The sequence below is a fragment of the Phytophthora ramorum genome (assembly GCF_020800215.1).
Source record: "Phytophthora ramorum isolate Pr-102 chromosome Unknown Phyram_PR-102_s0020, whole genome shotgun sequence".
Lineage (NCBI taxonomy): Eukaryota > Oomycota > Peronosporomycetes > Peronosporales > Peronosporaceae > Phytophthora > Phytophthora ramorum.
This window is the reverse complement of record NW_027150666.1, coordinates 765,719-787,375: the sequence shown is the minus strand read 5'-3', so window position 1 is coordinate 787,375 and position 21,657 is coordinate 765,719. Positions and strand designations below refer to the sequence as shown.

Genomic DNA, 21,657 nt, shown 5'->3' with positions numbered 1-21,657 from the left:
ACCTGGCTGAGTGCAAGATCTACTGCTGAGATGTGGCAGTTGTTCGGCTTTGCGATCCTTGCGTCGCGTAGTGAATTCACAAATGGATGAAACTCCGCTCGCTTCCGAAATGGGTCGGGTCACACGGCAGAGGTAGCCAGCAGTTCCGCTCCAGCTGGACAATCGAGTCGCGCATAACGCCCCTGCTGCCCGCGCCGTTTGTGGCAGGCAAACGCACCATTGCCCAGCTGGCGACGTCGAGCGTGGCGGCTGGAAAAGCGACTAGTGATGGCGCGCAGACATCAACGTACCAAATGAGCCGCAAGAAAGACGATAACGGACAAGCACCGGCATGCCAAGTCGTCGGAGACCTCATCCGGCGGCATGAACCTTCATCCAATGCATCTACTGCTCGGTCCAGTCGCCCTGGTTACTCACGAGTGCTGCAACCGGATGCAGATTATTCATTTCTGACTCTACTTGCATCGTCGATTATTTCGGCGCCGATCGCTGCTTGCGAGCGGCCTTCTCGGCCTTCTCGGCCTTGCGCAATTGGCGCTGCTCTTTCTTGCTCAACGAATTGCCGGCTGCACCACGGGTAGCTCCAGCTGATACCTGCAGCTGTCCACCGAGCCGACTTGCTAATTGATCAACGTCGCCATCCGTTATTGGAACAACGCGCTGTTGTCGTTGAGCCACCTGGTCCTCTCCTGCGGTTCCTGGCGTCGGGGCATACGCCTGCCATCGCTGCAACATTGAAAAACGAACGCTAACGCATTGGTAACCGCGCAACGCCAACGAAAATCCACGAAACGCACGCACCTTGGCGAAGTCCTGGGAACGGAAGCCGTCGCAGTCGAGCTCAATGGAAATCGGCAGACCGTCAGGGTCGACGGGGTCACGCAGCGCTCGCACGCTGTCGTAGTGGTCTTCGCCGTGGTAGGCGACGTGGGCGAACCGCGTGGGTTTGAGGCGGTCGCACTCGATCACCATTATCCTCGCACTGGGCTGGTCTTGGTGGACGACTACGTACACCTGAAAGAGTCGAGCAGCCGCATACAACTCCTGGTTGCCGCCCCACGTGCCGTCCTCCCGCATGCGCTCGCAGTACTGGCAACGACATTCTTTGAGCCTTTCGTCCACCCACAAGAGGCAACCAACACTTACTGTCTCGAACTTCTCCTCATCTTCCATGAACGGCTCAAAGTCGTCGCGATGCTGCTCCAAGTAGGTGACGATTTTCTGCAAGACACGAGGTCAACCTCCTCACTCCACGACATCCTCAGACACTCGCCCACCTCTCGAATGTCTTCGTGTCGGTGCTGGTCTCCGTACAGCTGGTCGCCAAGAGCTCTGCAGCGCACCAAAGCAATCTATAGTCTGTGAGGCCCACAAGCGCCACCACAACACGAGTGCTGCCTCGTACCGGAACAGGCAATTGCCATCAGCCTCCACCTCCTGCAGGTTAAGCGAACGACGTGAGATGTCGGCGACTTTGCAATTCAAACTTGAAATTTGGCACCACCAACAGCATTTCCGTACGTGCAACTTGCAGCCGACAGTTGCCAATTGCTTCCTCATGAGTTTGATGCAGTCGTCGTCCACCACGTACGACGAGCTCTTCTTCTTGTGCTTAGCCTGGACGCCATGCAACTTCTTGCCCGTCGCGGCCTCAAAAATGATTTTCTGTCGGATAGAGCGACACCAAAACAGTCGGGAGCGCGTCACCAATGAGTATACGCTGTAATGCAGCCAGTGCTACGCACCGGGGCCTTCCTGGCGAGCTTGACGGCCTTGCGCGCCATAACGGGATATCAACGGGATAATTACAATAACACTCTGGTCATAATGCCATATGGGTACATTGTGTACGAAACACCAGCTTGGGCTATGGTCCCTGCCAGTCATAAATCTCGTGCGAAGATGGTGGAGACCCGCAGGACGTCGCGCCGCCTCCAGGCCAAGGTCGCTCTCAGCACGCCGCCGCGCAAGACGCAGGACAAAGAGAGCGAAGAAAGCGAAGAGTCCGCGCAGGAGATCCCAGTCACGACGGACGAGGAGGAGGTTGTGGCCATTGCCTCCGACACCGAGTCCGAGGAGACCCAAGAGAAGCCTCAACAAGAAGAAGACGACATTATGCTGCTGGACGACGAAGAAGAGGAAGATGTGGACCACTACGTACGTGACTGCAACGTGCACGTGGCCCCAGATGAGCAGTGTGTTCTAACTGAAGCTTGTTATTCTCATGCAGGCTTTCCTGGCGGCGTCGGGGCTCAACTTGTCCACGAAGGCTGCGACTACCGCGCCGAAAGCTGCACCATCCGCTGTGAAGCCGTCGACGGCTGCGTTGAAGCGACGACTGGTGCCAAACCAGTTGGACAGCGGCGCGTCGCAGTTCAAGGAATTCTTCGCCTTTGACGGCACCAAACACGCCACGGCGGCGGCACTGCGGGCCGATGCGCGCGCGGCGGAGGAGGCCAACGTGGTCGCTGCCGGGCAGAAGGAGGTCGCCCACTCGGAGCGACAGCGCGCCGAGGCGCTGCACAAGAAGTCGGCGGGCCGCCGGTGGTTCAACTTCGAGTCGGAGGACATGTCGGAGGACGCGCGGCGCGACTTTGCGCTACTGCGCATGCGTAACTACCTGGACCCCAAGAAGTTCTACAAGAGCTCGGACCACTCGCGCGCGCTGCCCAAGCACTTCCAGATGGGCGTCGTCGTGGAAGGCGCGCACGAGTTCCACTCTGCCCGCCTCACCAAGAAGCAGCGCCGCAAAACCTTCACGGACGAGATCATGGCGGACGGCGACATCGTCGAGTACACGACGCGCGTGGCGAGCAACATCCAGAGAGCGCGCAGCAGCAACGGCCGCAAGAACAAGAAGCGACGACGCAACTAGTAGATGCGGTTTCAGACCTACGGAGCAATATAGACGTCCATTCATTTCCTTGGCAGTGATTGTTCACCTGCTTCCCGTGAAAGATCTGAAGGTGCCGGCGTGCAGTTATCCGCTCGGCGTGTGGTCGTCGCACAGCGTCACTTGCGCTGTTCGTGTGACTCGTCGAGGAGCTGCGTGTGCACTTCAACATCCCACCCGTCGAGTTGAAGTGCGACTTTGCTGCGCATTTCCGAATCTCCAAGCGAGCTGCCGATGGTCGGGCTTACCGAGGCGATGAAGCTTCGCGCTCAATGGAGCGTACTCAGGCGCTTCTGGGCGGACCCTGGGCGAAAGCGCTTGGTCGTGCGATTGCTTTTCGGCGGAGCTACCGGAGCTTTGGTCGTGGCGGTTGTTCGCGCGGCTTTCAAGGGAATATGCGCGACGCCGTGGGAGGCGATGCGCTTAGCTGCGCGTCTGGTTGCGCTCGTCGGCTCAACTGCCATCGAGTTCGTGGCCCGGGGTTGCAAGCCCAAATTCAAGAACTGGACGCTCCGCTTTGAGATCCTGTGCACTGTCATCCGAGAATGCACCCGAGGCTCCCATGGCAAGCGCATGGTGATCGACGCCAAGCACGCCCAGATGATCCGATCGCAGAGCGCTGCCTTCGGTACCGTCCTGGGGTGGTTCGCTTGTCTGCAACATGGTCGGCGGGTCGAGCCTGTGCACGCCAATGGACTCGAGCACGTGTGGCTTCGATCCGCTGCTCCACGGACACCTACCACGAAACGCTTCGTGGTGCTGTACGTCCACGGCGGTGGGTTTGCCGTCATGAGTCCTAGGTTCTACATCGGCTTTGGAGCCACGCTAGCCGTTGCAATCGAGAAGGAGCTCCGTCGAGTGCTCGACGCCACAGAACCTGCTCAAGTGGATGTGTTTCTCGGGAACTATCGCAAGGCACCCGAGCACTGCTTCCCGACGCCGCCTGAAGATACAGTCGCGGCGTACAAGCACTTGCTCCACACGGAGGGCATCCCGCCGGAGCAGATCATTCTTGCCGGGGATAGCGCCGGTGGAGGCCTCGTGATGTCCACGCTGCTGAGAATGCGAGACGCCAGCAAAGAGCACCTGCCTTTGGCCGCCGTCCTCATCTGTCCTGCCGTCGATATGTCAGAGGTTGAGGCCCAAGGCGACTCGGTTCACTGCCTGCTATCGCCGGAAATGATGGCTGCTGGACGACTGGGCTACCACAAGACAGCATCGGACCCAACGACGTGGGCCGATGCTTCCTCCGTGCACTGCGATCTGAGTGGACTTCCGCCCGTGTTTGTGCAGGCTGCTAGTCTCGACTACATCTACCAGCATTCGACACGACTCGCGCAGAAAGCACAAGCTGACGGCGTGGCCAACTGGGAGCTGGACGTGCACGAGGACCTACCCCACGTTTTCTCCATCTTCCCGACTTACGTGCTGCCATACGCGCAGGTCGGCGTACACAGGATCGCAGCTTTTGCAGCCAAACACTTTGCCAAAGCTGCGTGCGGTGGCGATGTTGATACCGAGACCCAAACGGCATCCGCGGCTTAGCTCTTCGGTCAGGACATTGAGTAAACTGCACGCACGCTTGGTACTGAAAACTTGTTGCTTTAAAACTTCTACTCTTTACTTGTGTGCTCTAGTATTCACTGGCGCTTTCAATGTACGCAGCAATTTCTTATGCTGCCACAGCGGCGGGGTTGAAGCCGTTGGTCTTCAACGTCGGGCGAAGCTGGCGGACAATGAACTGGGCCATCTTCTCGATGGCCAAATCGGCGTGCGGCAGGAACCACGCCGGGAAAATGGGGAACACGTGGGGCATGGTCTCATGCAGGTCGAACTCCCAGTTGGTGACACCGTCGGCTTTAGCCTTGGCCACCAAACGCAACGCGTGCTGGTGGATGCTGTCGAGGTCCCCAGTCTGCACGAACACAGGGGGCAGGTTGCGCAGGTCGCAGTGGACGGACGAGGCATCGCCCCACTTGCTGGGGTCCTCGATCGACGGGTGGTAGGCTTTCAAAACAGCGTTGCAGCACTCCGGAGTCAGGATGCAGTTCGGTGACGGGAGTTCGTCCCCGGTGAGGTCCACGTAGGGGCACAGCAGAGCAGCACACAGCGGCAGGTACTCGGGCTTTCGACGACGCTCTCTCAGCATGGCCGACATGATGAGCCCCGCTCCGGCACTGTCACCGGCCAGCACAACTTGGGAGGGGTCCAGGTTTTCATGGTACAGCAGGTGTTCATACACCTCGACAATGTCCTGCGGCTGCGTCGGGTAGCTGTACTTGGGTACTTTGTGATAGTTGGCGAGGAAGACTTCAACGTGCACCTTGCTGGCAGCCTCCGGTCCAAGCTGGCGAACCAGCTCCTTCTCGATGAAGCTGCACAGGGCGTTGCTGAAGTGGATGTAGAGCCTCGGACTCATGATAGCAAAGCCTCCTCCGTGGGCGTACAGCACCACGAGTCTCTTGGCGTTGGGCTTCCTGGGCGTCAACGACCTCAGCCAGATGTGCTCGAGTCCGTTGATCACCGCGGGCTCGTAGCGCTTACCTGCCTTCCGACAGGCCTTCCGACCCCAAAAGGTGCCGAACCACTCGCTCTGCTCTCGGACGATGGACGCGTAGCTTTCGTCCCCGAGCACGCGTTGGCCGTACATTTCCATGCCGACGCGGATGAAGATGCGGAACAGCTCGAACCGCAGCGTCCACTGTGGGAACACGGGGTGGCCGCCTCGCGCGACGTACTGCACCACCGTCTTCCCGAATGCCAAGAGCAGACTCCCGAGCAGGTGGACGCCCTCCAGCGGGTTTTTGCAGAGCCCCCGCATCGCAATGTGCAGCACTTTGAGCACAACGGCACCGCTCGCACCGCCGAACAGCAGCAGCAGGAACTTGTAGCGCAATTGCGGGTCGGCCCAGACTCGCACCAACGCGGAGGCCAGCGTCCAGGGCATCGACCCGAGGACGGAGCTCAGTTGATTGAGGATGGCGAGCATGGCGGAGAGCTCGAAGACGTCGCGAAGACCTCGAGAAAATGTAAATGATCCCATGGCGAGTGCCCTCCGTCGCCTCCGCCATCGACCACTGCCATGACCGCACAGCTGGTGGCCGAAGCCATGCCTGCATGGACCTCTCGCATCGTCTGCAGAGCGTGCATGCTGATGGATACCACTTCGCGTGACAGGGAAGCGCAATGCATTGCTCGGTGTTGCTGCGAAGGGGTCACTACAGATTATGGCTACCCCCATCAGTTTGGCTTGAGCTAGCCTTTGGTCGTTGGCAACAGCTTGTTGCCCATGATCAACGAGCATTATCTTTGTGTCGCAGCGCAGTAGTGGCGGGCATCTGGACGCGCATCGGCAATGGACAACGCCTTCGCATCCCGGTCACCTTTGGCACATGGGTACCTCTCGTGTGGACGATCCGGTGTCTGATCTCGTGCTTCGGACGAAGCATTCAAGAGGCTAATGCAAGCCGAAACAATATGCGAGTGGAAAATCTTAGGTGCTCGACGGCAATCCGTGGAGCCGAAGTTTATTATCTTGTTGCAGGTGGAGCATCTACGCCTGGGCACGACGTTTCTCGGCTGCAGCCACCGCCTTGGCGAGACTCTGCTCGAACGGCGGGTAGCACACGCCTTCCTCGGTGATGATGCCGGTCAGGTATCGGTTCGGCGTGATGTCGAAGGCCGGGTTGAACACGGGGCAGCCCTCGGGCGCGATTCGCACGCCCTGGATGCAGGCAACTTCGTCGGCGCTGCGCTCCTCGATCGGGATACCCATGCCCTCGAGGAAGTTGAGGTCGATGGTGCTGGTGGGCACGCACGCGTACACGGGCACCTTGTTCTCCTTGGCCACCACCGCCAGCTTGTACGTGCCGATCTTGTTCACCACGTCACCGTTCGCGGCCACGCGGTCGGCGCCAAAGAGCACCACGTCCACCTTGCCCGCCAGCATCAAGTAGCCCGCCGCATTGTCGGCGATGAGATGAATAGGCACGCCCTCGCGCATGAGCTCCCAGGCCGACAGGCGCGCACCCTGCAGACGCGGACGCGTTTCGTCCACCCACACGTGGACGTTCTTGCCCTGCGCGTGGCACTCGTAGATGACGCCGATAGCCGTGCCAATGTCCACGGTGGCCAACGCACCCGTGTTGCAGTGGTGCAGGATGTTGCTACCCGCCGGCACGACATCCGCTCCGAACTCACTGAGCCTCTTGTTGATAGCCACGTCCTCCTCCGCTAGCGCCTGCGCCACCGTGAGCGTGTACGCCACTAGTTCCGCGACACTCCCGTCCTGCTGCACCTTGACACGGAGCTGCTTCACCACGCGCTCCGTCGCTAAAAGACAGCACAACGTCCGTCAGTCCGGCGTCACAACCAGCAGCCGTAGCTGAGATCAGACGTACCCCACGTGAGGTTGACGGCCGTCGGCCGCGCGGCGTCAATGGAGGCTTTGGCCTGCTCCACGGCCTTGAGAAGGTCCTGCTTGGTGCTGCTCTCTGTCGCGTGGAAGTTCTTGGCGCCGATTGCGAGGCCGAAAGCTCCGGCCGCGCCGATGGCCGGAGCGCCGCGCACCGCCATGTCGGTGATGGCGCGCGTGACGTCGTCCACAGTCTCGCAGCGCATAAGCACGAGCTCCGTGGGCAACTTGCGCTGGTCGATTAGCTGCAGCCCGCCGTCAGTCCACAGCACAGAACGCATCCGCTCGGCCGCCATGGTGTCAGTCTCTTTGTCAAATGATCAGTGGCTACGATTTGGCCTCGCGGATTACGTGCGACTCGCCAGGAACTCGAAGCGACGCAGCGATGCAGTGGACGCAGGAGCTCAATGCGCTGTTGAACCAGTGCGTGTTCGCCAGCAGCTACGACTTTGAGACCGCGGGCGAGCTGTTCTGCCAGCAGGCCGCCAAGTTGCGCTTGTGGACGTGCGTTGGGAGGTGGCTGTGGTCTAGTTGAAGTGGGTTTTGGTCTCACTTGGGCTCGTTGTCTGCAGCGGAGAAGAAGAGCTGGAGCTGAGTGCGAACCAGTGCCAAGAGCGGTGGATGGCCCTGAACCCGACGGAGGAAGACGACGACGATGACTCGGATGAACAGGAGGACAAAGGGGAAGACCCGGAGACAGCCACCGACGACGCAGTGGAAGAGGAAGATGGATACGTGGTTGTACCTGATGGGGGCCCTCGACTTGAGCTCTCGCTGTCGGACGCGGAGCTGGACCTGCTTTTGAGCACGCTGCCACCCAGCGAAGAGCCTGAAGACGCCAGCTCTTCTACCTCTGCAGACGCAAAAGACCGCCAGTCGCGCAGTGAGATGCAGTGGGTGCTGGCGTTCTTGACAGACCCGGATGGAATCGCTAGCGTGGATGCCGAAGCGAAGAACTTGATGGCGACTCCGGAGAAGCAAGACGACGACAACTACCAGGTCTTCCTGCAGGACCTTCAAGACGCGAACTTGATAGTGCCAGCGCCGATCAGTGCAGGCGAAGGAAAGCTGCTGCAAACGGCAGGGACAGCTAATGGCATAGAGGATCATGACGAAGGCAGCAGCAGTGATGAGTCCGAAGAGGACTGGGAACGTACGAGGCAGGCGATGAAGCGGTCAATGAAGCTACGCTAGCTCTCTCACAGTACATGTACACTTACGTAGCACCCATACAGCTCGAGCTTCATCAAGTCGTTCATAAATAAGGTATCATTCTCTGGCAGCAAAGTTCCTCACTTTCGCCTTTTGCTTTGGCGCTTTCTAGTCGCTGTTTTTGCTGGACCGAGCGCACTCTTCTGCTTCCGCTTGGCATGTTTCTCTGGCTCCTCAACGTGCATCACGCTAGCATCGACTCCAATCTCCTCGCTCAGCACCTGCAGCCAGAGTAGCTGCTTGTCACTGAGGCGATCACGAGGCCCCTTCACCTCTACTAGCTTGAGTCGTGCAACGTAGCTGCCCCCCTCCAATACGTGAAGAACGTGCTCTAGCGGTCGCACATCCGGTTTGTCCTCGAACACCTTCTCCTTCGAATCACCGCCCAGCGAGGCAGCGTTCGAGTGAACTTTCTCGTTCATATTCAGCTCCTCGTCCATGCCACAAAATGCATGAACGTTCAAACAGTCATGACTGTCAATTGTCCACTCCGGCGATAGCGGTACAGGTTCACCCTCAGGACTGGGAAGGTGAATCCTCAAAAGAAGAAGGTCGGGCAGCCCATTTTGTGCCTGGTGGAACTCCTTCGACGTAGCCATATAGCGCAGCAGGTTGGCAAGCTCCGATCGGCCAATCGCTGCGATCGCGAGCAAATGCAACTTCAACGATGCAGCCTCGTCACTTGGCCAGCCAACGAACCGGGAAACTTTGCCGTACTCGGAGCTCCATCTCTCTACAAACGCAGAGAACAGCTCCTCTAATGGCCATTCGTCCCTCACTTGGGCTATCCGGCGCTCAATGAGATCGCGTCGACTTTCATAAAATACGTTTGCGTAGCCAAAATCCAGAGGGGCCGACTGGAATGGGGTCTGGAAAACGTCCGGGATGCTGGCATACAGCACGTCCCACATCAAAATACCAAACAAGTTTCGGAGCACAGAACCTTCCGAGTGGAGGCCGTACCATCCTCCTGACCTCAGCTTATCTTCAGAGGCTTCATCCACAGGGCAGTGGTCTCGATAGTACTGCAGCACAAGCTGCTCCACTGTGCAGGGCTCGTCATCGTAACCAACAAACCGTGATTTTTCTCCCGTTTGGCGGTTTAGAGGACGACCCACGATGTGGCTTTGGCGGTATTCGTAGGTGGTGTGCGCCTCGACTGGCACTGCTTTATCTTCGTCTTCGTCGTCTAAATCGTTGCTTGGAGTAATTAAGCTGGTACCAGTGTCTTGCAGCAATAGGTCTGTGGTGGACAAGGACTCCACGGGTTTCCTTTCACTGCGGTCTTTTTGGCGCTCCAATCGACGCAAACGTCGTTCCAGTGCAATTCGGTCTGCGGCAAGCACGTGAGGGTCTTCCAGTGCGTTGACACAAGTGTCTCTAGCTTGGTCTCTACACTTCAAGTGCTCCAGGTTCAAGGCAAGACGATCCCACCAGTAGCCGCGCTTTCGCTCAAGAAACGGTGTAGCTAGCAGCTCGTTCAGCAGCAAGGTGGCGATCTGGTACTTTCGCATCTTCTCGTACAAGCCCACCGCAGTGTGCAAGATTCGAACCAAGTGGTAGCCTGCATTGCACTTGGAAAAGAAAACGGGTATACCCGACGAGCTATACGCTGCCGCCTTCATCCATTTCAGATATGCCTGCAGACAGCCTCTGCTAGCCAGCACCAGATCATCCAGCGACTGCATCTTTTCGATCTCGAGGTGAAATTGCTCCCAGCTGCTCATCTGCCAGTCTGTAGACGCTTTATCTTCACCCCTGCCAAACCGGTTTGAGTTCTCCTCAACGATAAGACACTCGTCTTCCGTTTCCGTACTTTCTTCATCCTCATAGAGAACGCTCAAAAGTCTCTGGAAAGCGGAAAATACTGGCGGGCCGTCTGAGAGCATCCATTTGAGCTCTAGATCCGGCTCCTGGTACTCCTTGTCCGGTGTCACGACTTGAATACACTGCTCAAACACACTCATGATGCGATGCAGTTGATACGCCACCTCATAGCTCACAAAGGCTTCCGACGATGGGAACACGCGATGCGAATGGAGCATCTGGGTGGGCGTGTCAGCGGCACTCGAGCACTTGGTAAGCTTGTACTCGGGATACGCCACTTTCTTGAAAAACACCATCAAACCTGGCCACTGCGTTGGTTCTTGCCGCAATTTATGCGCTGCCAACGCAAGCAGCCGAGCTTCCTCCTCCAGCGGCGGCGGCATCAACGACGTCGCATTGAACGGCGGCGTCGACACAAAGTAAAACAGTCGATGCATCCGTAGCAGCAGATCTCGCGTCGCCGGCGTCATCCGCAGCACCATCACATCGGAGCTCTTCCTGCCAGCCAACGGGTACGCTTCCAGCCAGATGTGCTGCACGAGCTGCGCCACGGGGATCCTGGACCCGTCAATGCGACGCTGCGTCTTGACCACCTTCTTGACCGCGGCCAGGAGGTCCGTTTTGCCGATGTGTTTCTTACAGCCCGTCATCTTCTTATACAAGGCCGCGAGCTCGGGCGCCGTCGCACACCGTTCGATGGCGTCCAGAGCTGCGTCCAACCTGGCAACTTCCTGTCTCTCTCTTCTGCTTGGGGACAGCGATTTGTCTGCGATCGTTTTCGTCGTTTTGGGCGAGTTCGCTGCGGTGACTGGAAATTTCTGGAAGAATCCTGCGTTTACCATCACATGGATGACGTCCTGCACCTGCTCATTGACTGGCAGTAGCTCGTCTTTTTCATCTTCCCGTTCTCCTCCTTGCTCGTCTTGTGTTTTTCTCTTATTTTCCTCATTGTTCGTAAAATAGCGGAAGAGGCTCGTGGTCTTGTACCAAGGTCCTTGGCGCTGCAACAGACGCGCGTACAGACGCTGCTCGAAGGGCTTGAGCTCCGTCAGGAAGCGAGACGCCAATGCCAGCTCCTGCACCGAGAAGAGCTCGCGGAAGTCTTTGCGCTCGAACAGAATCGTGTTCAGCACCAGCGTCAAGTGACGTGCGTACGCGTCTTCCCATGGCGGGGCCTCGTCCTCCTCTTCCACCTTCTCGATCTTGACAGCATCCATGATGGTCGAATGGCGACCCACCGTCGCTCCTAAGTACGGGCAACATGACCATCACTTCTAAGTACGCATACATTAGGTCGTACGAATGTACCAGTTGCAAAAACAGAGTGTTTCCTTCCCCTGTTCCAGCAACTCCCCCTCAAAAGGACTGGCTCGAGCATCAGAAAGGAGAGGGGGCTGCTGGTCATGGCGTCCAATTTACCTCCGTCCAAGCGGCCGGCCGACGTCACCGCGTCCGATGCCGCCGCGTTCGAGTCCCTGGCCGCCTCCAGTCTGAGCGTCGCGTCCGTGGGCGTCCCCGTGGCGCACCCCACCGCGCAGAAGCCGTCCAAGCCGCGGCGCCAGGGCGGGGGCAATGGCAACCTCACCAACTACCAGCGCAAGGTCATCTGCGAGTTCTACCGCAAGAGCGGCGGCGTCATGTCGCAGAAGGACTTGGCCCAGTGGACCAAGCACGAGTTTGGGCTCAAGAAGACGCCCGCGCAGTCAACGATCTCGGGCATTCTGCGCCGCCAGCACGAGTTCATCAACATGAGCTCGCTCGAGCTGGGCATCAAGAAGCGCCGCGTCGTGCAGCACCCGCAGCTCGACAGCGCGCTGGCCAATTGGGTCATCCAGATGGCCGGCCGCGGCCAGACCGTGCAGGGCGACCTGACCAAGGAAAAGGCCAAGGAGTTCGCCAAGATGCTGGCCATCCCCGAGAGCGAGCAGCCAGAGTTCTCGAACGGCTGGCTGCACTCGTTCCAGCTACGACACAACTTCAGCTTCCGCAAGTTCAACGCCGACCACCACGCCAGTGCGGCGGCGGACCAGGCGGGCAATGGGAGGCGCAATGTACAGAGCCAGAAGGTGCTCTACTGGTCCACCATGGACGCGCTCATGTGCGAGACGGACAAGTACGAGCCCAGGGACGTGTTCGCCGTCGAGGAGACGCCCGTGCTGTACACCATGCCGCCGGTACAGAACGCACTGGAGGACGGACGCATGCGCTGCAAGAAGCGCTTTGTGGTGTCGCTGGCCACCAACGCGGACGGGTCCGAGAAGCTCCAGCCGCTCTTTGTGTCGCACCACGAACACCCCAAGTGCTTCCGCAAGAAAACGGCCGAGCAGCATGGGCTGCACTACTTCTCGAACAACAAGGCGTGGATGACGGGCGTCATCTTCACGCGCTGGCTGCAGCGGCTGGACTTCGCCATGGCCAACCAGAAGCGCCGCATCTTGCTCTTTATCAACGATATGCCGTCGCACGTGGTCGCGCACCTGGACCTGACGAACGTCGTGGTGTTCATCCTGAGCCCGGCCGTGTGTCAGATGCTGAACCCCATCACGTCCCGCGTGGTGACGACGTTCAAGAAGCGCTTCCGCCGCTACCACCTGCGCCACGCGATCGACAAGTCGGAGGCCACGAAGAACAGCATGTTCGACGTGGACGTGCTTCAAGCCATGAAGTGGGCCGCTGCCAGCTGGGACGAGATCACGACCGAGACGATCAAGCGGGCCTGGATCCCCACGCAACTTGTGCGCAACCGAGTGGGGATGGACGAGCACGATCTGCTGCAAGAGGAAGAGGAGGTCTTACTGGACACGGAGCTGGAGCACCTGATGCTCTTCCTGCGCCTCGAGGACCCCGTGCCCATGATGGAGTACCTGAATGACGAGACCATGTCGGACTACCCCGTGCACGAAGACAAGTTCGACGTGGTCTCGAACGTGTGCGAAGTACCCGAGGACGACGTGGACGAGACGGTGGAGGAAAGCCCCGGCCGAACTCTGTCGCTCCAGGAGAAGCTCAAGGCGTTCCGTGACGTTCTGCACGTCCTTAAGGACCGCACCGACGCCGATGACAGCGCTCTCAACGCTCTCCGACGAGTGCAGGATGCCATCCGAATGGAAGGGCAGAAGGAAGCAATGGGCTCTTTGAGCAGTGGAAGTACGAAAAACGTGTTCGACCTGGATGGGACTGGCGAGGGCGCCAATGGGGCGACTGCGATGACGTCGCTTGAAGTGGACACCCAGCAGCACATGGACGCTTCGTCGCTCCTGGACACGTCCGAGAGCTCTGCGCTCTCCGCCGCTTCCGCGTCCCTGGCGGAAGGTTCGATGCTGAGTGGCGCTGCAGACGGTGGAGGGCGCCAGCACGTCAACGACAGCTTCCACGCTGTGATCTAGCTCAAACAGCGGTGAGCTATTGCTGATGTTTCCATTCGGTTTATTTTTCGTGTTACCACGGGAGAAATGCACTTACTTCTAACGTCACATTTCCCCCAAAGCGCTGCCACATCCAGCAGTGAGTGTTGAGCCTCCGCTCTAGACTTAGACTCCCAGTGAGATGGTCGTCGTGTATCCGGTGGGACGAATGAAGTGCGACTCGTCGACGTACCAAAGCTTGTCCACCACGAAGGTGTCGCCTTGTCCAGCCGCTGCCAGTTGCTGTGATATGCGTTGACAGGTTTGCCGAGCTCGATCCAGCGCAGTCTCGTCGAACGCCTCCGGAGATAGCACTCGAGCCAGTGTCGTGTGGATGATCTCAGTCGGACTCTTCTTGGACACGAACGGGAACGTCTCCACTGCTGCTTGACGCAACAGATCCACGCCAAACTCCGCATGGCCTCCAGCATTCCTAGCAACAGACCCATTGCCCTCGTCATCATTTCCATTGCCGCCTTCGACGCACTGCAGGAGCAGCAGAACCGCTCCTGACGCCGTTAGCACTACCTTCGCAGGCGTCATCCGGATCGGCTCAAACTGCGTCGCCAGCTCTCGCAGCAGCGAGATCTCGCGTGCAAGACGTTCGCTCTTTTTCCCACTCGGAGCCAAGTCGTCCGGGTGCGACGTGTAGAACAGCGTCACGTGCATGATGTCTCGGTCGCTCACGTACACGTCCTCCCCTCCACCCCCCAACGCCTCCAACACCTCGTCCGTAATAACGCTCCATTGTTCTGCTGCAGCTCGTGGGATCTCCGCGCACACCACCGTCACGGCATCATCTTGACGCTCGAACGCGAACTCCTTCGGGGCAGCTCGGCCCGAGGCGTCAAAGGTGAAGAGCTCTCTACACACAGCCACACAAGTCGTCAAACTAGCGCGTCAACGCATGCAAACCCTCTTGTCTACCTTGATGCAACGACAGCTTCACGGTTCAGACCCTTCTCGGCACTTCGCTGCAGCTTTTCGTAAAGCTCTCGCCGCTCACACCGCCACTGGGCCTCATTCGTCTCCATGATCTGAGCCCGAACTCCCGTCTCTGTGCCCTCCACACGTTTTTTGCGTCTCCTTGGTGCACTTCTCGATATCGGCGGCATCAAGACGAGTCAAGTGACCATGGGGCAGGACGACGGAGCGTACGTCGTCGTGCTCTACTACAAATACCAGCAGCTTTGCCAGACGCACGAGCAGCTCCAGGCCTTCGCAGACGGGCAAGAACAGTTGTGCGTGTCACTGGGACTCACCGGTCGCGTCCGGCTCGCGCTCGAAGGCATCAACGGGACGCTCGGCGGCTCCAGGGCCAATGTGCAGCGCTACATTGAGGTCATGAAGCAGCAGCCGCAATTCGTCGACGTGGACTGGAAGACCAGCGTGTCGGAGGTCGAGCCCTTCCCGGAGCTGCAGGTGCGCGTCGTGGCGGAGATCGTGGCGCTGGAGCTGCCGGACGACGTGTACGACCTGGATCAGCGCGGCCAACACTTGACCCCGGAACAGTTCCGCTCGGAGCAATTGAGCGCCGAACCGGAGTCCATTGCGCTTATCGACGTACGCAACACGTACGAGTACCAGGTCGGCCACTTTGCAGGTGCCTTGAACCCCAAGACTCGCCGCTTCGGCCAATTCCCGCAGTGGGTGCGAGACGAGCTCCCCATGCTGCAGCAGAAGGACAAGGTGCTCATGTACTGCACAGGGGGCATCCGTTGCGAGAAGGCTTCGGCCTACTTGAAGCACTTGGGGCTCGAGAACGTCTACCAACTGGAAGGAGGCATCCACCGCTACCTCGAGCGCTTCCCCGACGGAGGAGGCCTGTTCCAAGGCAAGAACTTCGTCTTTGACCAGCGCGTGACGATGGCGTCCGAGGACAAGACGGTCACGGGCCAGTGCGAGCGCTGCCAGGTGCCGCACGACACCTTGTCGGGCACGCGTTGTGCCTACTGCCGCATGCACGTGCTCCTCTGCGAATCGTGTCGCGCCGATGCTAAAACCCGTGGAGAGGCCGACGAGGACGTGTTTTGCGATGAACACCTGCCTTTGGTCTCCGGGACGCTGGACGACCTGCAGACACGCGTGAAATCGCTGCAAGACTCGCTGTCGGGCGAGCAGGGCCGCGGCAAGAAGGGCCGTCGCCGTTCACTACGCAAGCAGCTGGACACCGTCCAGCGCCGGATACAGCGCCTCGAGCTGACGCCTTCTGCCTAAACTACTTTCTGATGCTCGCGTAGCGAGGTAACATGACAACACGCCGATGTCGACAATTCACGTCTGTTCCTAGCTTTGGTGGTGATCCATTTTCGCCCAAGCGGTCGCGCACATCGGGAAGCGTCTGCAACGACTGTCGTGTTTGTGGTTTGAGCTGTGTGCAGGTTTCAGGAGGCAGACATGCGTGGCGCTGGGAGACGCGGAGGGAGTCGAGGCGGTGCGAGTGTGAGGCGCAAGACAGCGACAAATGGTTCGGCCGATGCCAAGACGTCGCTGGTGGATGAATGGCGCGCACACGAAGAGGACTGTGCTGCGCGGGTACTGCAGACCCAGTTCCGTGCATTTTTGAGTCGGCAGCGCATGGCACGCTTGCTTCTCAGCGTGTACGAGAAGCACTACGACCCCATTCGAAAGCAGCACTTCTACGTCAACACGCTCACCAACGAGAGCACTTGGGATAAACCCCTGCTGCTTGTTCGGTTCCTGCATGACGACCGAAATCTTTCGCGAGGGAGCGTGAACTTGGCTCCGAAAGAGGCTGCGCAGCGCATCCAGCGCGTGGTGCGAGCGTACCTGGCCAAGAACACCGTTCGACAGCTTGTTCGTGAGAACTACATGAAGCTGTTCGACTCTGAAAGCCGAGTTTTCTACTACCTCAACACGCGCACGGGTGAGCGGTCCGAGCAGAAGCCGCCATTTTTCCGCCAACGTCCTATCACTGCGGGCAACGTCAATTTCAAGCGTGCGTCTGCCAGCAGCAATAACGACGACGATGACCTGGAGATCGAGCCCTTCCACTTCCGCAAGGCTGTGTGTAAGATCTCGTCGGACGGGAACCCTCACGGCTCCGGTGTGATCGGTCGATTTTGCGGCATTCTGTGCGTCCTCGCTGATGGCAGATCGCTCGCAGATGAGACCACAGCGCGATCAGCCAGAGCGATATGCAACTACGCCGAAGAGCGCGTATCCTTCCCAATCATGCTTTCTGCTGACACGTTGTTTGTAGGCATCAAAATGCCAGGCGATTCTGCGCGGCTTCAGCCTCTCACTGCGGGCGCTCACCCACTGCCGCAGTCGCCCAAGAAGAAGTCGCAGAGGCCTCACTTCGACTTTGCGCTTTGTGCATTGAACGAGGATCAGTTCTTGCTAGCCGCAGGTGCAAATGTCCGGCCGCTCCGATTTGAGATGAACGACCGGAAGTTAGGCTGTGGCGAAGCCGAAAGTCTTCGGCTGGGAGATCACATCGAAGTGGTGGGCCATCCGCATGGCAAGCTCCAAGTGCTTCACCAACTTCACCTTGCCAAACTCGTGCCAAACTCCATCAATCCGCAACACCTCCAGTACGACCGCAGCATGGAGAGTGGAGCCGCTGGTTGTGCAGCGTTCACGCGTGGTGGCAAGTTGATCGGCATCCACCAATATGCTGGCCCTAAGGAACCCCCACCTCTGCTATGCTGGTACATCAAACCCATTCTGACTGCCGCCGTCGTGCTCGTAAGTAAGTTCATCTTCCGATTCCTTTCGTGCACGCTGACCTCGCTCTCGCAAAGTCTAACCTGTAGCTCGAGCTGACTTTTAATTGACGGCAGCTCCCCCCGAGCCATTCATATTGACCTCTTGCGTGGCTTCCACCGGTGTGCAAGTATACTGGCAGCTTCCTGGCGACTGGCAACATTTGCACAGCCTACCTGTTGATTTCGAGCTTGAGATTTGCCGCCACGGAGCTCACGACACGTTGCATCATGAACCGTTTGAACCCATTTACTCTGGACAACGCAGTAGCCACTACATCGACCAACTCCACTGCGATACCATGTACTCCTTGCGTTGCCGTGCAGTGAACCGGATGAAGAAAAGTCGATGGAGCGCTGTCGTGCGGTTCATCACTCTACAGCAAGTCTCACTAGCGTGGCGTCTTCGGCACTGCACGAGTATCATGGAAGCTGTCAAGCGGATGAAACAGCAACAGGCAGACCCACAGACGCAATTCCGCAGCGTCCAATGGATCTACGCACAGTTCGAGAAACGCGAGGAGGCCGATCGAGCGGAGTGGGAAAGTCAAGCGGACGGTGTGTGCGGTGATCGTGGCAAGCCTGAGGTTTCCAATCAACTCAACACTGAGCAGGAGCTTCTCAAGTGCCACGGATTGGACGTGCTTCTCGACTCCATGGCATGGTTTCCTATGGAGCATGCCACAATTGCATTGATTCTTCGACTCTTGCTGAAACTTGCTCGACTGCAAAAGCATACACAGCAATTCCTGACCGGGTCCCCACGCTTTGAAGCTCTGTGTGATCTGCTCCGGTCGCATACCGTGGACAGCGAGGAAGAGACGCATGAAAGTGCTCAAGAGCAGGCAGAGACTGCGCGGGAGCTGCAAATACCGCTACTGTGCTTGGAGCTTATAGGCACTGTCCTGGGTGAGAACGGGTCAGCAAAACTCGTGTTCGAGGCCTGCTCAGGTGTTGCGCTGATGCTTTCTTTCTTGGAACGCGAGTCCTATCGCCACGAGGCTGCAATTGTAGCCGAGTGCTGCTACGCCCTCGCAGTCTTTTCATACGAGAACGGTGAGTTTCCCTGCCACAGCTAGCAAAGCGTGGACAAGCTAACCAACTCATGCATAACAGCTAGCGTGAAGTGGGAAATCGCAGAGGCCAACGGCTTGGCTTTGCTGCAACGTGTGCTGCTGGATCACCACCAGGGATCGCGCATCTTGTACTGGGCGCTGGTCACAATCGGCAACGTCGCCTACGGTCTTGACCACGTCACTACCAGACCGCAACTTGAGGCCGAAATCTCGTCGCTCGCACTCATCGACAGCGTTTGCGACTGCCGCGTGCACTTTTTGTCTCGGCTGCACGAGCTGGAGTTATCGCTCGTGGCGGCCCAGGCTCACTTGGAGCATCTGCACGCCATTCACGTCGGAGAAGCGACGCGCAACGCGCTAGATGCTAGCACGCAACTCGTGGAGACGCTGAAAAACGTGATCGCAGACTGGCAGAGCAACGACGTGGCCCAAGCGGCCGACTACGCGCTGCGGTACCTGCTGACCGAGGAACAGCGTCGTGTGCAAATTGCTTCCAAGCGATTGATGCACAAGTTCCTGTTGCGGACGCTGTCGATGGCCGTCGAGAAGTGGCACGAAGCTACCGTATACGAGCGGCATCGCGCCGTCTTCCTCATGTTCATCAACACGGTGCGGACGCGACAGCTTCGCCCGGCGTTCCGTCGCTGGGAGCAGACCACGCGCGAGATGCGCAAGCACAAGTCGATCTTGCAGACCATCGGCTCAGGCCTGGCGATCGACCTCACCAAGAAGAAGAAGCAGCGCTATCGCATGCTCGTTCTGCAAAAATAGGCAAGCTGAAGGGGAACGTAGCCATTTGTTACGACTAGCGAAGTATCTACGTGATGTGGCGTACACGAATCTCCTTCGAATACAAGAACACTCACTTCAGAAATCGACACCAAGCAGAAAAGCAACAACATGAGCACCGAACAGGAAGCGCAGTGGCGCCAACAGCGCGCAGATTTGTACGAGGAGCTCTACCAAGGCGGCAAGAATGCTCTCAACCGTGAGTCTGTGCGTGCAACAAGGTGCGTCCACCACAGTGAAACAAGAAATGGCACAAAAGTTCCTGTTTGCTGATCCCTTCGACATTGATGCAGAACGAACTTCACGGTGGAGGGCAAGACGCTCGAGTCCAAGCCGTACGTGTTCCCAAACGATAACGACGGCGTGGCGCTCATCTGCGCGCCGATCCCGCGTGAGATGGCGGAGCGCTGCCACGCCATCGGCAAGGACCTGACAGACCTGTTACCGCGCGAGCCCGAGACCGACAACGCCGTGGCCTGCGTCACACGCTGCGAGCTCATGCACGTGACGCTGTTCCACACGTCGCACCCGGGCGATCTGGCGCCTAGCGCGAGGCTGCGCTTCCCTCAGGACGTGGCGCAGCTCAAGACCATGTGCACCCGGTTTGCGCCGTTCCGAATGGCCCCCGTGAAGGTGCTCATGGCGTCGTCGGGCGCCATCATCATGCTCTTTCAGTGTCTGCCTGATGTCAAGCAGGCCGACGACATTGTGAACGCTCACGCCGAGTTCTCGGTGGACCACATCCGTCGCGTGGCCAAGGAGAGCTTCTCGTACGCCCCAAAGACGGATACCCGCGTGATCATCCACTCGACGCTAGGGCGCGTGCTGTCGCCCGACGTGAGCGAGGAGGCGTTGGCGCGCCTGCGAGCCAAGTGCGACGAGATCACAGCCGAGTTGGAGAATGACCCGCAGCCGGCGCTTTTCGACAAGCTCTGGTTCGTGGAGGAGACGCACAACCTGTCGCCGCAAGGCCCCAAGACGGACGTGCCGCTGCTGGGCGGCGTGCAGCAGGCGTAGACTGTTGTCAGGCTGTGTTCATCCGGAATACACACGGCATTAGTCAGCATCGACTACTGGTGAAATGCAATTTTTGCGTGGGCTTGTATGGCTGCTGTGAGGTGTTGGCGTTGGGAATGGGGGGGGGGGGGGGGGGCTTATAGTGCGGCCTCGGGGGCGGCGGAAGCGCTGGCATCGCTGAGGCTTGTGCACGCACACCGGAAGTAAACATGTTGGCCTGCAGCTCCAGTGGGAGGAAATGATAGGTGCATATTGGCAGCAGGCAGAGCTAGTGCTGGACGCAGTCATTCGAGAACAGCGTGCTGGTCAGCACAGTTATGTGTGTCACACCAAAAGAACACGACGGAACGAACAAGGCACAGTCCGGCCGCGGCGCTGGCTGGATTGAGCATACTCAGCCCGAGAGACTCCACTTTGCCAAGCCAACCGGCCATTTTCGCGCCGCCTCATCTGCCTCCCGCGCTGGAAGATCAATGGCGAGTGGCGAGCGTTTTGCCGGTGACAATATCGGCGAGAAACGTCTAGGCTAGGAAAGTGGCGGCGCTATTGCAATGAATGGCATGAAGGCACTGCAGCCTCACGACTATGCGCGTGTCAAAAGGAGTAGGAAGTGAAACAACGTTCAATTATCATGTTACGGGGCATGGACGAAGCTGGACGAGCGGCGCGATTTGCTTCGCGCCTGCTTTGCCGCGACCATCGCCGGGCCGTTATAAACTATCGCGCGTGAACTGTGGGTTTGCTGCGGCGGGGACGTGTGGTGGTGGACCGTGCGTATCTCTATGCGAGCTGCTGCTGCTGCTGGCGCTCCGCCACGACCTGCGCCACGAGCGCGGCGAGGTCACGCAGCTGCGCGGACGCGTCCACAACTTGAGCCTCGATGCGCCGCACCGACTTCTTGAGCCCGTCCAGGTCGGCTCGGCGTCGTCGCTTGGCAGGCGTCGCGGCCTCTTCCTCCTCTGCTGCCAGCTCGAGCTCGTCGAAGCTGTCGCTCTCGTCGCCGGAGCTCTCACCAGAGGTGGTGCAGCAGCTCTCAGCGGTGCTGCAGTCGTCGTCCTTCACAGCGCAGGAGGCAGAACGGGGGTCGCTACGTCGCCGCTTGTGGCTGCGGGTCTGTACGGGTGCGGGCGCCTGGAAGTCCATTGTGGTGGTGGAGGTAGTGGTGGTGGTGGAGCAGTGCATTGTCTGGTCGGGGTGGCGCACTGGGATAGCTAGCAACAAACACGGCGTGCTCGCTTGAAAGCACAATGAGAACTGAGGTCGGCCACTGAGGCCGCTGAGCAACGAAGTCGCTCGG

General features: G+C 58.8%; 13 protein-coding genes across 13 annotated transcripts; 7 read left to right on the top strand and 6 right to left on the bottom strand.

Annotated features, from left to right (window-relative positions):
* Positions 1-471: 471 nt before the first annotated feature.
* Positions 472-1,784, bottom strand: KRP23_14247 (OVARIAN TUMOR DOMAIN-containing deubiquitinating enzyme 7; the record flags this gene model as incomplete). Its single annotated transcript, XM_067885049.1, has 7 exons — positions 472-726; positions 802-1,089; positions 1,147-1,221; positions 1,278-1,332; positions 1,406-1,437; positions 1,522-1,665; positions 1,746-1,784. The coding sequence occupies 7 exons, from the start codon at positions 1,782-1,784 to the stop codon at positions 472-474; spliced, it is 888 nt and encodes a 295-aa protein (XP_067737803.1).
* A 118-nt stretch (positions 1,785-1,902) lies between these two features.
* Positions 1,903-2,875, top strand: KRP23_14246 (rRNA-processing protein fcf2; the record flags this gene model as incomplete). The annotated part of the gene is made up of 2 exons (XM_067885048.1): positions 1,903-2,157; positions 2,231-2,875. The coding sequence occupies 2 exons, from the start codon at positions 1,903-1,905 to the stop codon at positions 2,873-2,875; spliced, it is 900 nt and encodes a 299-aa protein (XP_067737802.1).
* A 252-nt stretch (positions 2,876-3,127) lies between these two features.
* KRP23_14245 (Monoterpene epsilon-lactone hydrolase) lies at positions 3,128-4,438 on the top strand (the record flags this gene model as incomplete). The annotated part of the gene is made up of 1 exon (XM_067885047.1): positions 3,128-4,438. One exon carries the CDS (start codon positions 3,128-3,130, stop codon positions 4,436-4,438), a length of 1,311 nt encoding a protein of 436 aa, XP_067737801.1.
* A 127-nt stretch (positions 4,439-4,565) lies between these two features.
* KRP23_14244 (Monoterpene epsilon-lactone hydrolase) lies at positions 4,566-5,882 on the bottom strand (the record flags this gene model as incomplete). Its single annotated transcript, XM_067885046.1, has 1 exon — positions 4,566-5,882. The coding sequence occupies one exon, from the start codon at positions 5,880-5,882 to the stop codon at positions 4,566-4,568; it is 1,317 nt and encodes a 438-aa protein (XP_067737800.1).
* Positions 5,883-6,446: 564 nt separating this feature from the next.
* KRP23_14243 (Methylthioribose-1-phosphate isomerase 2) lies at positions 6,447-7,603 on the bottom strand (the record flags this gene model as incomplete). Its single annotated transcript, XM_067885045.1, has 2 exons — positions 6,447-7,225; positions 7,294-7,603. The coding sequence occupies 2 exons, from the start codon at positions 7,601-7,603 to the stop codon at positions 6,447-6,449; spliced, it is 1,089 nt and encodes a 362-aa protein (XP_067737799.1).
* Positions 7,604-7,692: 89 nt separating this feature from the next.
* On the top strand, positions 7,693-8,501 carry KRP23_14242 (uncharacterized protein; the record flags this gene model as incomplete). The annotated part of the gene is made up of 2 exons (XM_067885044.1): positions 7,693-7,811; positions 7,880-8,501. The coding sequence occupies 2 exons, from the start codon at positions 7,693-7,695 to the stop codon at positions 8,499-8,501; spliced, it is 741 nt and encodes a 246-aa protein (XP_067737798.1).
* A 98-nt stretch (positions 8,502-8,599) lies between these two features.
* On the bottom strand, positions 8,600-11,563 carry KRP23_14241 (Fanconi-associated nuclease 1-like protein; the record flags this gene model as incomplete). The annotated part of the gene is made up of 1 exon (XM_067885043.1): positions 8,600-11,563. One exon carries the CDS (start codon positions 11,561-11,563, stop codon positions 8,600-8,602), a length of 2,964 nt encoding a protein of 987 aa, XP_067737797.1.
* A 186-nt stretch (positions 11,564-11,749) lies between these two features.
* Positions 11,750-13,732, top strand: KRP23_14240 (CENP-B-like protein 1; the record flags this gene model as incomplete). Its single annotated transcript, XM_067885042.1, has 1 exon — positions 11,750-13,732. The coding sequence occupies one exon, from the start codon at positions 11,750-11,752 to the stop codon at positions 13,730-13,732; it is 1,983 nt and encodes a 660-aa protein (XP_067737796.1).
* A 144-nt stretch (positions 13,733-13,876) lies between these two features.
* On the bottom strand, positions 13,877-14,784 carry KRP23_14239 (uncharacterized protein; the record flags this gene model as incomplete). The annotated part of the gene is made up of 2 exons (XM_067885041.1): positions 13,877-14,615; positions 14,678-14,784. 2 exons carry the CDS (start codon positions 14,782-14,784, stop codon positions 13,877-13,879), a joined length of 846 nt encoding a protein of 281 aa, XP_067737795.1.
* Positions 14,785-14,884: 100 nt separating this feature from the next.
* On the top strand, positions 14,885-15,967 carry KRP23_14238 (Thiosulfate sulfurtransferase/rhodanese-like domain-containing protein 2; the record flags this gene model as incomplete). The annotated part of the gene is made up of 1 exon (XM_067885040.1): positions 14,885-15,967. The coding sequence occupies one exon, from the start codon at positions 14,885-14,887 to the stop codon at positions 15,965-15,967; it is 1,083 nt and encodes a 360-aa protein (XP_067737794.1).
* A 180-nt stretch (positions 15,968-16,147) lies between these two features.
* KRP23_14237 (uncharacterized protein) lies at positions 16,148-19,325 on the top strand (the record flags this gene model as incomplete). The annotated part of the gene is made up of 3 exons (XM_067885036.1): positions 16,148-17,465; positions 17,557-18,534; positions 18,595-19,325. The coding sequence occupies 3 exons, from the start codon at positions 16,148-16,150 to the stop codon at positions 19,323-19,325; spliced, it is 3,027 nt and encodes a 1,008-aa protein (XP_067737793.1).
* Positions 19,326-19,454: 129 nt separating this feature from the next.
* KRP23_14236 (uncharacterized protein) lies at positions 19,455-20,360 on the top strand (the record flags this gene model as incomplete). Its single annotated transcript, XM_067885035.1, has 2 exons — positions 19,455-19,564; positions 19,637-20,360. 2 exons carry the CDS (start codon positions 19,455-19,457, stop codon positions 20,358-20,360), a joined length of 834 nt encoding a protein of 277 aa, XP_067737792.1.
* Positions 20,361-21,140: 780 nt separating this feature from the next.
* KRP23_14235 (uncharacterized protein) lies at positions 21,141-21,503 on the bottom strand (the record flags this gene model as incomplete). Its single annotated transcript, XM_067885034.1, has 1 exon — positions 21,141-21,503. One exon carries the CDS (start codon positions 21,501-21,503, stop codon positions 21,141-21,143), a length of 363 nt encoding a protein of 120 aa, XP_067737791.1.
* Positions 21,504-21,657: the final 154 nt, after the last annotated feature.